This window comes from Clarias gariepinus, chromosome 10 (assembly GCF_024256425.1).
Source record: "Clarias gariepinus isolate MV-2021 ecotype Netherlands chromosome 10, CGAR_prim_01v2, whole genome shotgun sequence".
Lineage (NCBI taxonomy): Eukaryota > Metazoa > Chordata > Actinopteri > Siluriformes > Clariidae > Clarias > Clarias gariepinus.
In genome coordinates, this window is record NC_071109.1 from 21,389,660 (window position 1) to 21,405,268 (window position 15,609).

A 15,609-nucleotide genomic window follows, 5' to 3' on the forward strand; every position below is an offset into this window, starting at 1 on the left:
GTCCCAGTGCTGTAAGTTCTCATCACATTGTGTATATATATATATATATATATATATATATATATATATATAGTGATTTTACCACATTTTTATCTTCTTACACTTCTTACACATCCTTTACTCTGGAATAGTGTCAGTCTGGACACTTCACACCACATGACCTTTCTCAATTGCTCCAAAATGCAGCCTTTTATCATTGTTTTATCATTTATCACTAACGAGGGTTTCTTATAGCCACACAGCTGTTTAGTTAGAAATCCTGTCAAGTCTTATCGATTTGTGTATGTGGAAAAGCTCTTAATTTCACTATTTAACACAGCTTTGATTTCTACTGCTGATTTTAATGGATGCAATTTGACCAATTTCAGCATGATCCTTCCAGGTTTTAATGATGTCATAATATAGTCATTTTAAATCTCCTTAGTTGTTTTCTTTCCTTGATACATGGCGATAATTTCACCCATCTGAAATGTCATGAGTTTTTAAATACAAACAGTGTATTTTAATTGTGTCAAATTAAGTGACTGAGGAGTGTTCACTCTTCCCCAGAAAGGGCCTGTGTGGATGCAGGCTTTCGATTTAACCAAGCAAAAGCCAATGGACTATCATCAGATGAGGCTTCTAAAAACCTGCACCAAAACTTTAGCTACTTTAGTTACTGTATGTAAAATAGTGACTTTTTTCCATTTTTAAGCAGAGAAAGTGACCTGTACGCTGAATGATGCTCCATAATCCGATGAGACGTTTTGAGAGATTTGTCTTTAGGTCAGAACAAGGCCACACATTTAACCATGCTTATAAGCTCACACACTGTAAAAACACTCCCATCGTCCGTGATGTCTCTTGGCCCCCTTTGCCAGACCGCACATTGCTCAGCCATTGTATCTATCCCTCTCTCTTTCTTTCTCACCTTGGTTTTGGGCCAAAATGTACCTTGGCAACAAGCACACCCATACACACACACACACACACACACACACACAAAATCCTTCTCATGTCTCCCTCCCTATTCCCCCTCCTTTTTCTCCTCTCTTCTCTAGAATGTAATTATCAGGCTGGAGGGCAGCAAGTTTCTCCCACTGGGCTCAGATCAGCTGTTTCTGCTGCAGAAACCGAGGTGTCAGCATGCTGCTTCTCTGGCACTATGGAAGTATGTGTGCATCTATGTGGGTGTGTGCAAAAAAAGTGAGCTGTTTAGCTGAGAGGACACAGCTTAAAGACTGCCTTAAAAAAATATAGAGCCAAGTTATTTAAGTGTCAGACTGTGTGTGTGTGTGTGTACGTACATATGTATAGGCACATCCTCTTTGAGTGCACCTGCATTTTAAAGAATGAAATAAATGGAAGAGAAACAGCTGGCTCTCACTGCTTTTCAAACTTGACAGGCATATAATGCAATCACACATCCCAAACAGACACACGGAAAGGAGATGATTGCATGACCAATTTAGAAGTTTCTGTCTTTTAAATATCTGCATGCACACGCAAAAGTGATTGAGAGTGTTTTTACTGTAACCTCGGTAATGATGATTAAGAAAAAACAAAAAAAAGAAGTTGAATTTGATTTGAAGTGGAGCACAGCTGGATGCCTCACATAGACAGGGGTAGAAGTATTCATGACAGCCCCACACACACGCACACACACACACGCAAACACACACAGCAACGGATAAGACAGGCTGAGTAAATGTCAGACTGTCTGTAGATGAGAAGCAGGAAGATTGCTTCGCCCTACCAAGGCCATTGTTTTTTGATGAAAAGAGCAGCTAATTAAATTCAACTCCGACCCTGTTTGCCCCTGACCTTTTATAGTGCAACCAATAAAATTCTGTTTGTCGTGACAAATTCACAAAAAAAAAAAAACATTGTTACCTACAGTCATGTGTTAAAGTTAGTATCTCTTATTTTTCTATGTGTTTTTGTGTAAAAACACAATAATCATCTGATCAAAGCCGGTCTTAGTATTAAAGCAACTACAATCTCAGGCAAACAACATCATGGACCATTTTTTATTTTACAAAAATGAAGCCAAAAAGTTAATTTTGTATATGACGATCAGTCTCTCACATCGTCAAGGAATTTTGGCCCATCCTTCTTTATAAAATTGCTTTAGTTCATTGTGGTTTTTGGAAATTCACTTATTCACAGCTCTCGTTAATTCCCACCGCAGCATTTCAATGGGATTGAGGTCTGGACTTTGACTAGCCCATTCCAAAACTTTGCTTCTTTTATTTTTCAGCCATTCTGATACAGATTCCCTCGTGTACTTCAGAACATCGTCCTGTTGCATGACCTAATTCCGACCAAGCTTTAGCTGTCAGACAGATGTCCTCACATATCCAGAATGCTCTGACTCAATAAATGCAAGGCACTCTGGTCCTGTGGCTGCAAAAATAAGCCCTAATTAACACCCCTGCATCACCGTGCTTGACATTGTTTTAGCTACTACACTGTGTTTGGGTTCCCCAAACATGACACTGGGCATTCAGTTCAAACTCATCTTTGATCTCATCCGTCTATTGGACATTACGCCAAAAGTCTTGTGTTTGTGTTCAGATGCAGATTTATGAATCTCAGCTCTTTTTAGACAGAAGATTCTTTCTCCTGACAACCCTTCCAAATGTGTTCATTCAGTCTTCTTCTAATTGTGCTGTCATGGACTTTAACATTTAACATGCTCGGTGAGGACTGTAGGGTGTGAGATTTTTTTTTGTCCTGAGCATTGCGCTGTTTAACCTTGGGGTGAATGTGCTGGGACGTCCACTCCTGGGAAGATTGGCAACTGTCTTGAATGTTTCCACTTGTAAATAATCTTTTTGCACTGCACAATGTTGAACTCCAAATACTTTGGAAACGGTTTTATAACCCTTTTCAGATTCATGTGCAGCAAGAATCGGTTCTCCAAGACCATTGCTTGTCTCTCCCTCTTAGCATTGTGTTTACAGACACCTAAATGCACTAATGCACCTAAAGACACCTGCAAACTTCAGTTTTATAGACTGAATGACTGCAAGGCACACCTGCTAATGATCAAATTATCATTATGCTGATTATTGCTGATTATTAGCAGTACCTGGCTACAACTTACCCTCTTAAATCCTGTGGAAGCATTAAGGTTGCACGCATATCTGTTTGTGGATTCATTTTTGTTAAATAAATAATTGCACTAAGAAAAAAAGTTACAGGTTGTTTGTCTGGAGGTTGTTTTTGCCTAATACTAAGAACCACTACAATTAGATAAATTTAATTATGTTTTTACACCAAAAACCCCTCAAAATTAAAAAAGGGGGCACTAAATATTACAGTACATGATTGTATCTGCCAAATCCAAAGTTACTCAATATATATATTTTCTTTATTTAATATAAAATGAGCATCAGGTTAAATAATAATATACTATATAATATATAATAAATGTTACACTGAGACGTGTTATCAGTGAGGCAGTGATGCCATGTTTGCCTCTAGACAGCAATGGTACACTGAAGAACATGGTGAGAGATATCTCAAACAGATGGATTAAGGTCGTGCTTGTCCAGGACCCTGCCTTTTGGAGAGGCCCCCGCGCCAATCATAGCATGAGAATCTAAAATGGATGTTGAGATTTCTGAGTGAGTCAGTCAAACTGCAAAACACAACTCTCATCAAGTGTTCCTAATGCAGGTTATTTTTAGCTATTGTGGATAAGAGTTATAACTTGTATTATATATAGACTTCCTGAGATGGTAAATACAACAACATGTAGTATGCTTCCTTCACCACAACAGGCAAGATGCTATGACGAGTGGCCTAAAAGGAGTTTATACAATATATTAAACAAAGCTTTAAAGAAAAAAACATGGACTTCCCAGGATGGTTGAAAAGAACTATTGAGCTATTATTCACAGAGAAAGCATGTCCATCAAGCTCATGTAAATATCTACTCACATTTAGGCTTTTTCCTAGCATATTTCTGAGTGACACATTTTTGCGTTATCCTGTGAGTATTTTTAATTTGCCATGAGCCCATCATTTAAGCTGCTTTCACAGCTAAATCCGAGCTTAAGATGTGTCGCAGCATCTGGCTAAACGGTGTGCCGACTCCATCTATTTGGCACAGCACAGGCATACACCAGCAAAGAAACTGAGCACAACTTAAATCTAGCTGGTAAATCTGCATGGTAGAGAAACAATCTCTTGTAACAATCTACAGTACCACAATTCAGGTCCATAGGTATTTAAGAAATGCTTTAATGGAGTTCCTATAGCTGTCCAGGCAACTCATCCCACTCTAGATTGCAGTTTAATTCTTTCTGGTCATTAATTCAGACTTCTAGTGGCAAGATCTAATAAATAGAAAAAACTCTTTCACACCGAGACAGGCTGTGAAATTTGCTTTAATTTCCGACTGAAATGTGTAATAAATCATACCTCCAGGAAGAATAAGGACACTCAATTAAAGAGATCTGTATCTCATCATATCAGGGTTATAATGTACTGTAGTGGTGTTACAGAAATTGTGGACAGCGGGACAACACTTTCCAAATTGCACACACACAGTGCAGCAGCACCACCACCACACACCCAGCCTTAGCTCTAATACAACAACTTAATTTCAAATGAGTGCTTGGCCATTAGCCTTGTAGTGACATACAGATGAAGTCGTTAACAACCATCTACACAGCCAGTGTTATTGGCCATGCTCTGCTCTGCATACATACAGTACTGTATATCCACAAGTCAGTTATTTCATAACAATTAAAAACTAATTCTTTCAGATTAGTCTATGATGGTAATCGTTCCTTAAACAAAACAAGTTATTCAGTTAATCAGTAATTGAATTAATTACTGCAAGGCATTAAATCATGAAACTGAATCTTGGCTGGATCAATAAATTTACGGACCATCTATTAATTCATTTTTAAAAGCATTACGTGCATTGAGTGTGACACCAAGCTTAAGTTCCTCTGTCATTGATACTGACATTGATAATGTGCAGACATTAGACTACTAGAGTAAATGCTGTTTATAGTTATCGTATGTTGTGTACCTGGAATAACATCCCTGACCAGCAGGGGGAGCTGTGTGGAGAGTGTGAAGCCATGAGAGTCGAGCACAGCGTCTCTGATCACCTCCACTGTCTCCTTCACTGGGAAATGCTGTTGACTGCCATCGTCTGAACGTCCCGATTTCCTGTCCCCCAGAATACGCTCCCTTTAACAAACAGCACAGTGACACACGTATACACTCATGGCTTTATCGCATTTCTAGGTATATAGACAGGTGCCTATTCCCTGATTGTTCTTTGGCAAAAAAATGGTGGCATTAGAGGAATGTAATGTAGACGATAATATCAAATTCAAATTTTATTTGTCACATACACTGTACGATATGCAGTGAAATGCTTAAACAAAATAAGAAATAAATTATAGAAAATAGCTTTAGCGAAGGAAAAAAAAAACATATCTATTAGGGATGCACCGAAATGAAATGCTTGGCCGAAGGCCGAATACCGAACGCGGTGTTTCGCATTTTTTCCCATTTATTTTGCCAATTTATATTAATTATTTATTAAATAGTAAAAATTTGCTTTTTACTATTTTGTGTTGCTTTTCAGAAAAATAAATCAAATAACAAAAATACAATTTCAAAATATTTATTTAACACTGAACATTTTTTTTAACATTCCAGCAGATATTATACAAACAAAGCACAATATAACTTAAAATAAATAAATTAGTAAAATAAAAAAATATTTTTATTTGGCCATCTTTGGAGCCCCCCTTCTTGAATAGCCTATGTTAGGCCTATAACTTACTGCTGATAGAATGTAACTCTGTATGTCTACAACAACAAATGTGCATTAAATAGTGCAAAAAATGTGGATTCGCTGCTGCTGTAGCCGCCGCCGTGTCTTTCTCGTACTCTGCATGATGTTCGGGGTGTCTTGATTTTAAGTGATAAATTAAACTTAAAGTGCTGTACGTTTTTGCAGATGCACCCCCTCTGGACAATTCAGCAGAACAGTGTCTGCAAACGGCCGTTTTTGCCTCGTCCTCTGACACTTTAAAGTGCTTCCACACTGCTGACATGTTTGCTGCATAAAGCGCGCGCCTCTCACTCTACGCGGGTTACTATTTGATTGCGTCATTAAAAACGTCATTGTTCGGCAAAATTTATTCGGCCTTTTTACTTATTCGGCCGAACACCGAAAGTGCTTTTTTGCCTATTTTCGGCCGAATAATTTCGGTTGCCGAACATTCGGTGCATCCCTAATTATCTATAGAAGATAAGAATATATAAAAAATATAAGAGAACCTACATTAGCTACATATAAAAATGTATATAAAGAAAAACCCAGCTATACAAATTTGGAAAAGGAAATGATTTTCTGTACAAATATGAATAAATATGGAAACTTTAGTGTGGAGATGGAATTTTAAATAAAAATGTCCAGGGGTGTGTGCATATATGCATGAAAGTGACTTATGTGCATGAATGTCCAGGATAAGTGCAAAGATCAAAATGTCTTTTTGCACTCATTTTATTTGCACAGTTATTTTATTAATTTCTTTGCTAATTTTAGTAAACTGAATATGCTAGCCGCATGTCCACAATAATAGGTAAACAATATCTATTATATCACGTGGATCTGAACTACGTTGGAAGTTGGATGGTAAAAAAATTCTGTTAGTCGATCTTATAAAATCCACCATTATAAGTATTTCTATGCTGATCATTAAGAAACACCCACATGTAATGGTTCAGCCATTAAACACTGTTGACTGTATACGATCCTATTTAAAACACTTCACATAAGCATTGGGACTGTGCACCACATAGTGACCAGTAAACTAGAATGCGCTTTCTCCTTAAGGTGTGATAAATGAATTTAAGTCATGTGTGCACATTTTGCAAAAACTGCAGTGTCAACAACTAAACACCATCCACTGGAACACACTAATCTTAACGCATGGTAATCAGCAAGTCGGCTAAGAGTGAAAGATGAATACAACCGACCTGTAAGCACAATGCGCTAAACAAACACAACACGTAACGCCGTGGTCCCGTTTGACAAACGATTAGCACATTGTACCGTGAGACAGCAAACAGGCAACAAACGCAAATACAGGAGAAATCTATGACTGTGTTTGCACAGTAGGGTGTTCGAGTCAGAGTTAGATTTCTGCTTTGTGTATTTACACTTATGGTGAAAAGCACTTGGGTGACTATTTAAGATGCTTTATTTTTCCTATATTACAGTAAGTGCTATACTCATTACATGTGAGAGAGTGTGAATGTGTGTGTGTGTGAAATCTACCTGCTGAGGGAGTCTCTTGACCGGCGCAGCCATCTCCCTACAACCTGTTCTACGCGACGTACCCTACGTGGGGAGCGGCTCCTACTTCTCTCCCTTTCCTCCATCTAAATGACTGGGAATGAGAAAGAACATGTTACAGAGATATAGAGAGTGTTGGGAAGACATGACAACAATCTTTGATTACATAGTCTAAAATAATAGACTTTAAATCACAGTAATAGACTCCATTAAAATCCTTACAGTGGACACACCAGTGAGTATCAGGAATGAGACATTGTATTTCAAAGACAGTTCACACAAGACAAAGAGGCTCCCACAAAACCTCGGAAGCATTTGCACGAACGCGTTCGTTCTGGAGGTGATGCATACAAATGAACTGTCACGATTTCAGACACACCCTTTTATATTTTTTCGTCCCTCTATATATACTGTGTCTCAGCCATAGGAATAAAGACACACACACGTTGCTATAATATAATATAATATGATATTCCCATCAGTGAGTAGAGATACACAGGGGCTGTAAAAGCTTCAGTCATTGATATATAGTTCACTCTTCACTCCGCAAAACCACAGCCTCACTATCAGTGCGTGTGTCTTAACTGTGCTTAAATATGATGAATTGATGTGCTGATGAAACTAAGTAATCAATGAGCCTTTACTCCAGCTTATGAACCGCATTCAATCATTGCACAGACTGTATAGTGGGATACAGTTGGGTCCATAAGTATTTGGAAAAGGACTCAATTTAAGTATTTTTTTATATTTTTCGGGTTAAAGAAGAGTGAGAGAGAGGGCAGACGAACAGATTTGGAGAAAGTGACAGGAAAAGAGAGGGGGGGGGGGGGAGAGGGAGAGCAAGCTGTCCAAGACTTCTAAAACAAAGAGAGAGACATAAAGACAGGGGGCAGAAAGAAAGAGTCCATTCATGGCTTTAACAAGGAAAAATGGAACAGCCTCCTCCCATTCACATTTGCTTGGTGTCATGGCGGCTGCCCTCGGCATCACTCCTGGCATCAGTAATTTCTGTTCTGCTGTGGGAAAAAGAAAAGTCAACTTTGTAACTGTCCTGGTAAACCTCTACAGAGATTACATCCCAAACCCGTCTAGCTTTTAACATGAACTAAATCTGTAATCAGATCACGTAACCCTTAACTGCAGCAGCCAAGCTTAGTCAAGCCTTGCTTTAATACAGCCACCGCTGACAAGTTTACATACAAGCCAGTTAGCGTGTGTGCGCGCGTGTGCTTAGTCTTAAAGGCTTAAACTGCATTTCCTGCATGATTTGACAGCATCACATCTTCCTTCGAGCTGATCCGCATCGAACACGGTCAGAGTTGATCTGACATGTGCAGTTGCTGTCCATCACTCACTTCCTAATTACTATTCCACTGTGGAATGAAGGAATCTCCAGTGTGTCCATGTGCCAGATAAGGTGGCATTTTAAATGTACAGATCCTAACTTTTTTTTTATCCAATTAAGGGAAAGTGTTTCATGTAAAGCAGTTATCGCCTGTGCATGAAGAGTACAGTCAATAATGTGTCCAATGAAGGAAGACAAGAGAAACATGTGAAACTCACATCTAAAAGTTTAAAGGACATTGTTGTCACAGTAAATAAATGATATTATATGCCTCCTATATTTTTGGAGAAAGTTATGAATTATACAATGAAATACACTTAGATGGTATAATAGATAGAGGGTGGGACAGATAGATAGATGGATGGATGGATGGATAGTTTATTAATCCTGAAGGATTTTCCAGTCCTCATTACATCATGCGCAGTATGTTCCTGAACAGGAAAAAATTTTATCTCAGTGACTTAACTGTGTTTAAGTACTTTACAAACCGCCAACCTAGGATTTCTACTCACAAGGAACTATGGAGTTTACATAGAATAGTGAAAATAAATCCAGTAAACAGAAGTTGTGTGGGTAAAAATGGCTTGTTTATTAGGGAGGTCAGGGGAGAATGCTAAAGTAACTAAAAAGGCTAATATTTTTTACAACTGTGCTGAGTAAAGAACTATCTCAGAACACACAACAATGAATCTTGAATCTTTAGGTGGATCACACTACGTTTCACTCCCATCATCCAAATCTGAAATCTGAGATTATAGTGAGCAAAAAAACAAACAAACAAAAAAAAAACCCACAGGAGATTTACTGTGTACATTTTGCAAATTAAGTCATAAATCTGTATTTGTGCTTTCTGAGGTGAAACTGCGTTTTTGGCTAGAAGAAATAGTTTGTGTGTGTTAACTTGAAAAAATGTTAACTGACTAAAGAAAAGCTTTGGTAGGGTTTTTTCTTTCATATCTGTCTCATTGTTAAACTTTACTGTTATAGTTTAAACGTATCTTTCAGATGAAGTAATCAAAGCTCCGAATTATTAATTCACAGAATTCAACAACATTTATTAGACTTAAAATCCAGTCAACTTTAATTATTTCAAAATCAAATTCCAATTTTATTTGTCGCATACGCAACCAAACACAGTATGACTTGGAGTGAAATACTTTTATTCTGTAAAGCTGCTTTGCGACAATGACCATTATTAACAAATAAAACTGAATTGGATCAATTATACAATTACCAAAGCACAGGAACGAATCCACACTAAAATACGACTACATTACATTACACAAGGATTTAAAAATATTCAGATCTATACACAAAAGATAAAAAGAAAATGTAAATTGTAAGTTTGATAATAATAAAATAAGAATAAATGTACAGAAAAAAAGAATAAAACGTGCAAAAACAAAAATAAGCACAAAGTATATATAAAGACAAATATACACACAAGGGAAACAAGAAATATATAGAGATGTGTCATTTCTAATTTCTTGTGTTTTCCAGTGTTAAGGTAAACCATCACATGCAAATTAAGTAAATTTAAGTGCTTTTTTTTCCGCAGTGTGTGCATGTGTGTTGGTGTAAGGGAGAAACAGACAGAGAGAGAGAGAGAGAGAGAGAGAGAGAGAGGGGGCATTTTAGAGAAGTTCAGGCTACATACTGTATATCATTCATGGTTCATTTACAACACAAGAATAAGTTACAAAGTTCACTACCCTGAGAAGAATCGAAAGAGAAAGGAACCAAGAGGGAGCTAATCATTTTTTTGACTATCAATCTTGATTAAAAGGAATGCACTGTGTGTTAGCATACTGATATCTACAGTTTTGTTTAGATGCTTGGAACTAAACAAGAGATTTAAACACAGAATCCACTAGTGAAAAAGTACAAAGGTACATGGATTTCCGCCGTACGTTTGTTCAGCTCTGAACTCTATCAATATGTTTGTATGTGTGTGTGCGTGCGCATCTTTGCTGCTAATTCAGCTAAGACCCTAAAGCTTTTGCTGACTCCTTAAGTTGTCCAAGTTGACGTGTCAAAATTATGAGTCTAAATGTTTCATCCATTAATGCATGAGTTCTCGTAGCTCCGTGGCTAAAACCAATTCAACCACCCTGTTCTCATGACTCACAGATACCACACGTAAATATCTTATTCCAATATCAGGAGTCCGTCAGACACAGCCACAAACTGCAATGTGAACTGGGATTCTATTCGCACATTAACAACAAATTAATATAGTAGTGTTCCATGCAGTCAGCAGTCACTACTGTATATCTCTAAATTATCCCAGCAAAAAAAAAAAAAATTGGGTGGATAAGTGAATGGGCGTGTTTGCTGGCCAATCAAGCACAGGGATATCATGGTCCTTAAACCAGGTATTAGTACTTTTGGAAGTGTGGGCAGGTGCAACGTCCTGCTAGAAAAAAAAAAATCCCCATCTTCCTAATGCTGGTCAGCAGAGGAAAGCATGAAGCGCTCTAAAACATCCTGGTAGATGGCTGCGCTGACCTAATAAAACACATTGGACCAAACCACCACTGACTGTGCAAACTTTACAGGGTACCTCTGTGCCTCTCCTGTCTTCCTCCAGACTCTGGGACCTTCATTTCAAAATTAAATGCAAAATTTAATTTTGTCGCACTGAGCAACAGTCCAGTCCTTTTTGTCATTAGCCCAAGTAAGACGCCTTTGATCCAAGAGTCTCTGGTTCAAGAGTGGCTTGACATAAGAAATGTGACAATTGGAGCCTGGATACATCGGTGCGTGGTGCCTCTTAAAGCACTGACTCCAACACAGTCCACTCATTCTGAACCAGATTTTCCAATCACATGTTTCCTTCCATTCAAGTTTCCATAAATGTACTTGGTTACAGCACTTTGTGAACTGCCAGCTTCTTAAGCAATGACCTTTTGTGTCTTAACCTCCATGTGCAGCGTGCCAATTGTTGTCTTCTGGAAAACTGTCCAGTTGCCAAAATGAATAAGTCACCAGTCTTCCCCATGATTGTGTAGCCTACTGAACCAGACTGAGAGACAGTTTAAAGGCTCAGGAAACCTTTGCAGGTGTTTTGAGTTAATTAGCTGATTAGAGTGTGACACCATTATGGTCTCTACTATTGAACTTTTTTCATAATATTCAAATTTTCTGAGATACTGAATTTTGGGTTTTCATTAGCTGTAAGCCATAATCATTAAAATGAAAAATGGTTTGTGTGTAATGAGTCAATATACAAGTTTAAATTTTTTAATTGAATAAATTAAATTAACTTTTCATTGATTGATTCTAATTTATAGTATTATGTGTGTGTATTGAGGCTCTGAGTTACTTAGCGGAAGGTTGGCGGTTCAAGCGCCAGCTCCGCCAATTTCACTGGGAAGTATTGTACAGCGGAACCTTGGATTGCGAGTAACTTGGTCTGTGAGCATTTTGCAAGATGAGCAAAAGTCGAGTGAGGGCTTGATATACGAGCAGTACACATGCGCTTTGTCTGCCAAGTGTCACATGATCACCACTGAGTCAATGGTTCTTCTCTTGCACGTGCTGCGGAATTATGGGTAATCGTTCCTAAAAGGTCCATGAATGGTTTAGGAAGAGCTGCGGATTAAATAAAAATGTGGTGATGGCGTAGGTGCCGCCAACTCAATACGACGGAGAGTGATCCTTATGCGTCGCCTATGCTTTACACGTAGGTGACTAAAATACTCTCGTTGCAACTCTTGAGCAGCCATCTTCAGCTGTTTTCAGCTTGTGACAGATTTCGATAAGAAAAGTTACCTTTACATGAAAACCTGACATTATACTTAATTTCATCAGTTAAAAGCATGGTGTCTGTCTGTCAGTACACGGCTATTGCTTTGTGCAGGAGCACATTTCTGCACATTAGTCTGTTCTTAAATCGTAAATCTCTCAACGTAATTCTTTGATATCACTTTCCACACCTTACTGCAAGCTGCAGAAACTCTACACCTGCTTAGCTTCACTGCATCACTCTGCCCCCTGAGAATACAACAATGCTTCTACCTAAGCACGGATAACAGATCTTCATAGAGTCTTTCTTAATCTGATAAATACTATTTTTGACATTAGCTTTGCATTTGCCAGTAGCTTAATAACATCATTGGAATACTGCAGGGAATGATTTTTTTCAATGCATCAAATACTGCTGACTGCTTTCTATACACAGGTTTGCTTCAGATCTCTACGGCATAAAGCCAGCTAAAGCAAACCCAAATCACACAGACATACATCACTGTTGGACACAATGCCTGAATGTCAAATCCCAACCTTCCTCACTGTTAACCAGAGCAGAACACAAGTTTTGAAATCTGTAAACTGAGAAAGGTGGTCTCAGTGGTCTCTGCGGGTGTGACTCTGCAGAGCTGCACAGATCTCTCCACTGATAATGCAGCATTTGCCGAAAAAAAGAGGCACTTTGTAATGCAACTCCATTCGATCAGTGTGTGCAATGCAATTATTTACTTAGTTTTAAAGTATTAATTGCTCTGGATTTAATCATGCAATATAAATAAAACTATAACACATATAAGAAAGCTAATTCGGTTATGCATCATCCAGTTAGCTTAATCTTCCATGACCACTCGAGATGACTGAAGTTAGACAGTGTGTGGTTATGGAAACCTCTATTCACACCACAGACATTTAATAGGGTTTTACTCAGGGGTTAGTACTGATTCAAATTTCAGCAACCACTTACGTTAAACCTGTTTTAAATCATTATCATCCATCTTCTGCCAAAAGGGCACTTTGACAGGTTTTTGGCAGAGATAGCTTTAGCATAGTGCTTTGAATGAATCAGGATGCTACTCATCTTTACAAGGGTGTCGGTTTAAAGGCAGTGTTCAAATATATTTGGATAACGATACCATATGGGTTTGTATTTAATGGAAAGATAAAATGTCCATACTTAAGCAAACATCACGATGTACTAAGGCAAAGGCAATGTAATCCTCAACTTTACTTTTTGGATTCACTGTTATTTATTTATCCACTGTAAAGTATGTCAGTTACTGTATAGTATATCTCTACACAGATTTATACATGCTGACTAAGGTATAACATACTTTAATGTTTTCATAATGAACACAGGTCACTACATATTTGAATGCTATTTTAGAATCTCAGATTCAAAACTGCCAGTCTTTACATATTTATGACAAGAATTTTGATAGTTAAAACTCATACCTGAAAAATTATTTATTCCCACAGCCATAATAAAAATACATCCAAGCTCATTTTTTTTTATGATAAAGAAAACATGTGTTTTCAAGGGCAGCCTGTACTTATGCTGGGAACGAAAATCTTAATGTGAAATTACAAATTGAGCAGAATTAGGATGCATGAAGAATTGTTTTCTAATTACATTTTGGCACCCTGCATTTAAAATCAAATTAAGATCTGAGTGGAGATTTCACCCGTAATACTAATGGATGACCAAATAATTATAATTTTAGTCAATTAATTTTTTTTATGTACTGTAAAAAAGGAGGCCAGTAATGTACACATGACATACAGTACTGTATGAACATCTTAAGCCAGCCCTCATTTCTTTATATTAAAATAAATTAAATGTGACCAATTATACCAAGTCATGTATTAAATCACACAGGTTAGTTTTGTGCTCTGGCCAGTACTAAAAGTACTTTTGCTTTAATAGTGCAAAAGTTGAAATATATAAAATCTTCAATTTTGGCTAAAAATCTGTTCATAGGTACATTATCTTCCTAATTCTTTTACACAATTAAGAAATTATTTAACACTTTTAATCTAAACATTGTTTTAAAGCACCATCCAAGCTGGTTACTCCATTTGTGATAAAAACACATGCATTTTTTTTTTGTTGCTATAAACAGATGCTGCTGGCAAAGTTTTTTTTAGGGGTAGCAGAGAAATCCGGGTGTCAAAATGAAGTAAGGTATTTTTTTACTAGATCAAGGAATTCTCATTTAAATATTAATATCAATATAAATAAAAGAAATATAATGTCTGTACATTAGTCAGAACTCGCTCTTTTAATGATATATTTATGTTTCATACATTGGACATAGTCAAAGGCCATATGAGATAAAACACGGGTCATTAAAGCAAACATATTCGCAGCAGTCCGAGGTGAGGACATGTAAAAAATGTTGAGTAAAAGTGATGTCATGAAAATGTGCCGGACGTAATAATCTACTTTAAACAGGGTGAGTATTAGGCTGACGACGAACGAAGTACAACTTAGCATTAACAAAGTGTAAGATACTCATTCTTACAAAATTTTTATTCTTTGTATTAATAAGTTAGGGATTGAGTTCTGCCATACAGAAAAACAGGCAGACATCTACAGTACGTCAGCTTCAACCTGAAATAATCACTGATTACATTAAAGCTGATTATCTTATTTTTAGCTTTAACATTTACATTTGGGCATTTGGCAGACGCTCTTATCCAGAGCGACTTACATTTTTATCTCATTACACATCTGAGCAGTTGAGGGTTAGGGGCCTTGCTCAAGGGCCCAACAGTGGCAACTTGGTGGTTGTGAGGTTTGAACCTCGGATCTTCCGAACCGTAGGCCAATGCCTTAACCACTGAGCTAGCCCTGAACTTTTAACTATTTCTGAAATAATTACTAACTAGTACTAACGCTAATATTTTATTTATAAACGATCAATATAAAGTAATAGACTTGGGCATAAATTGAGCAAGGAATCTGAAAATCTGCACAACTCAAATCAGCCAATATGTAACTTAATATCTAATCTTAATATGACAGGTCACAAATTATGTAGATCAAAAAAAAAATAATAATAATGGGAACAAATGTTTTTTTCTGTGAAAGTGCCTAAGGATACAATTTAAAAATTGGTTGTTTGGGCAACAACCATACAATACAATATTAATACCTAAAACCACAACTTTCAAAATACAAAAACCCAGTATTCCC

The 15,609-nt window shown here is 37.3% G+C and overlaps 1 protein-coding gene across 4 annotated transcripts in view; it reads right to left on the bottom strand.

Moving 5' to 3' along the window:
- The window catches only part of frmpd1b (FERM and PDZ domain containing 1b), a 38,962-nt gene that overhangs the window by 11,473 nt on the left and 11,880 nt on the right, over positions 1-15,609 (bottom strand). For 2 of the 4 annotated variants that reach the window (XM_053506331.1, XM_053506329.1), the window contains exons 3-4: positions 7,301-7,412; positions 5,030-5,172 (exon numbers count right to left, since the gene is read on the bottom strand). In XM_053506331.1, the coding sequence (XP_053362306.1) occupies positions 5,030-5,172; positions 7,301-7,333 (176 nt within the window). In that variant the 5' untranslated portion in view covers positions 7,334-7,412. Of the gene's footprint in view, positions 1-5,029; positions 5,194-7,300; positions 7,413-15,609 lie in introns of all 4 variants that reach the window. The other 2 variants (XM_053506330.1, XM_053506328.1) reach the window with 1 other exon arrangement.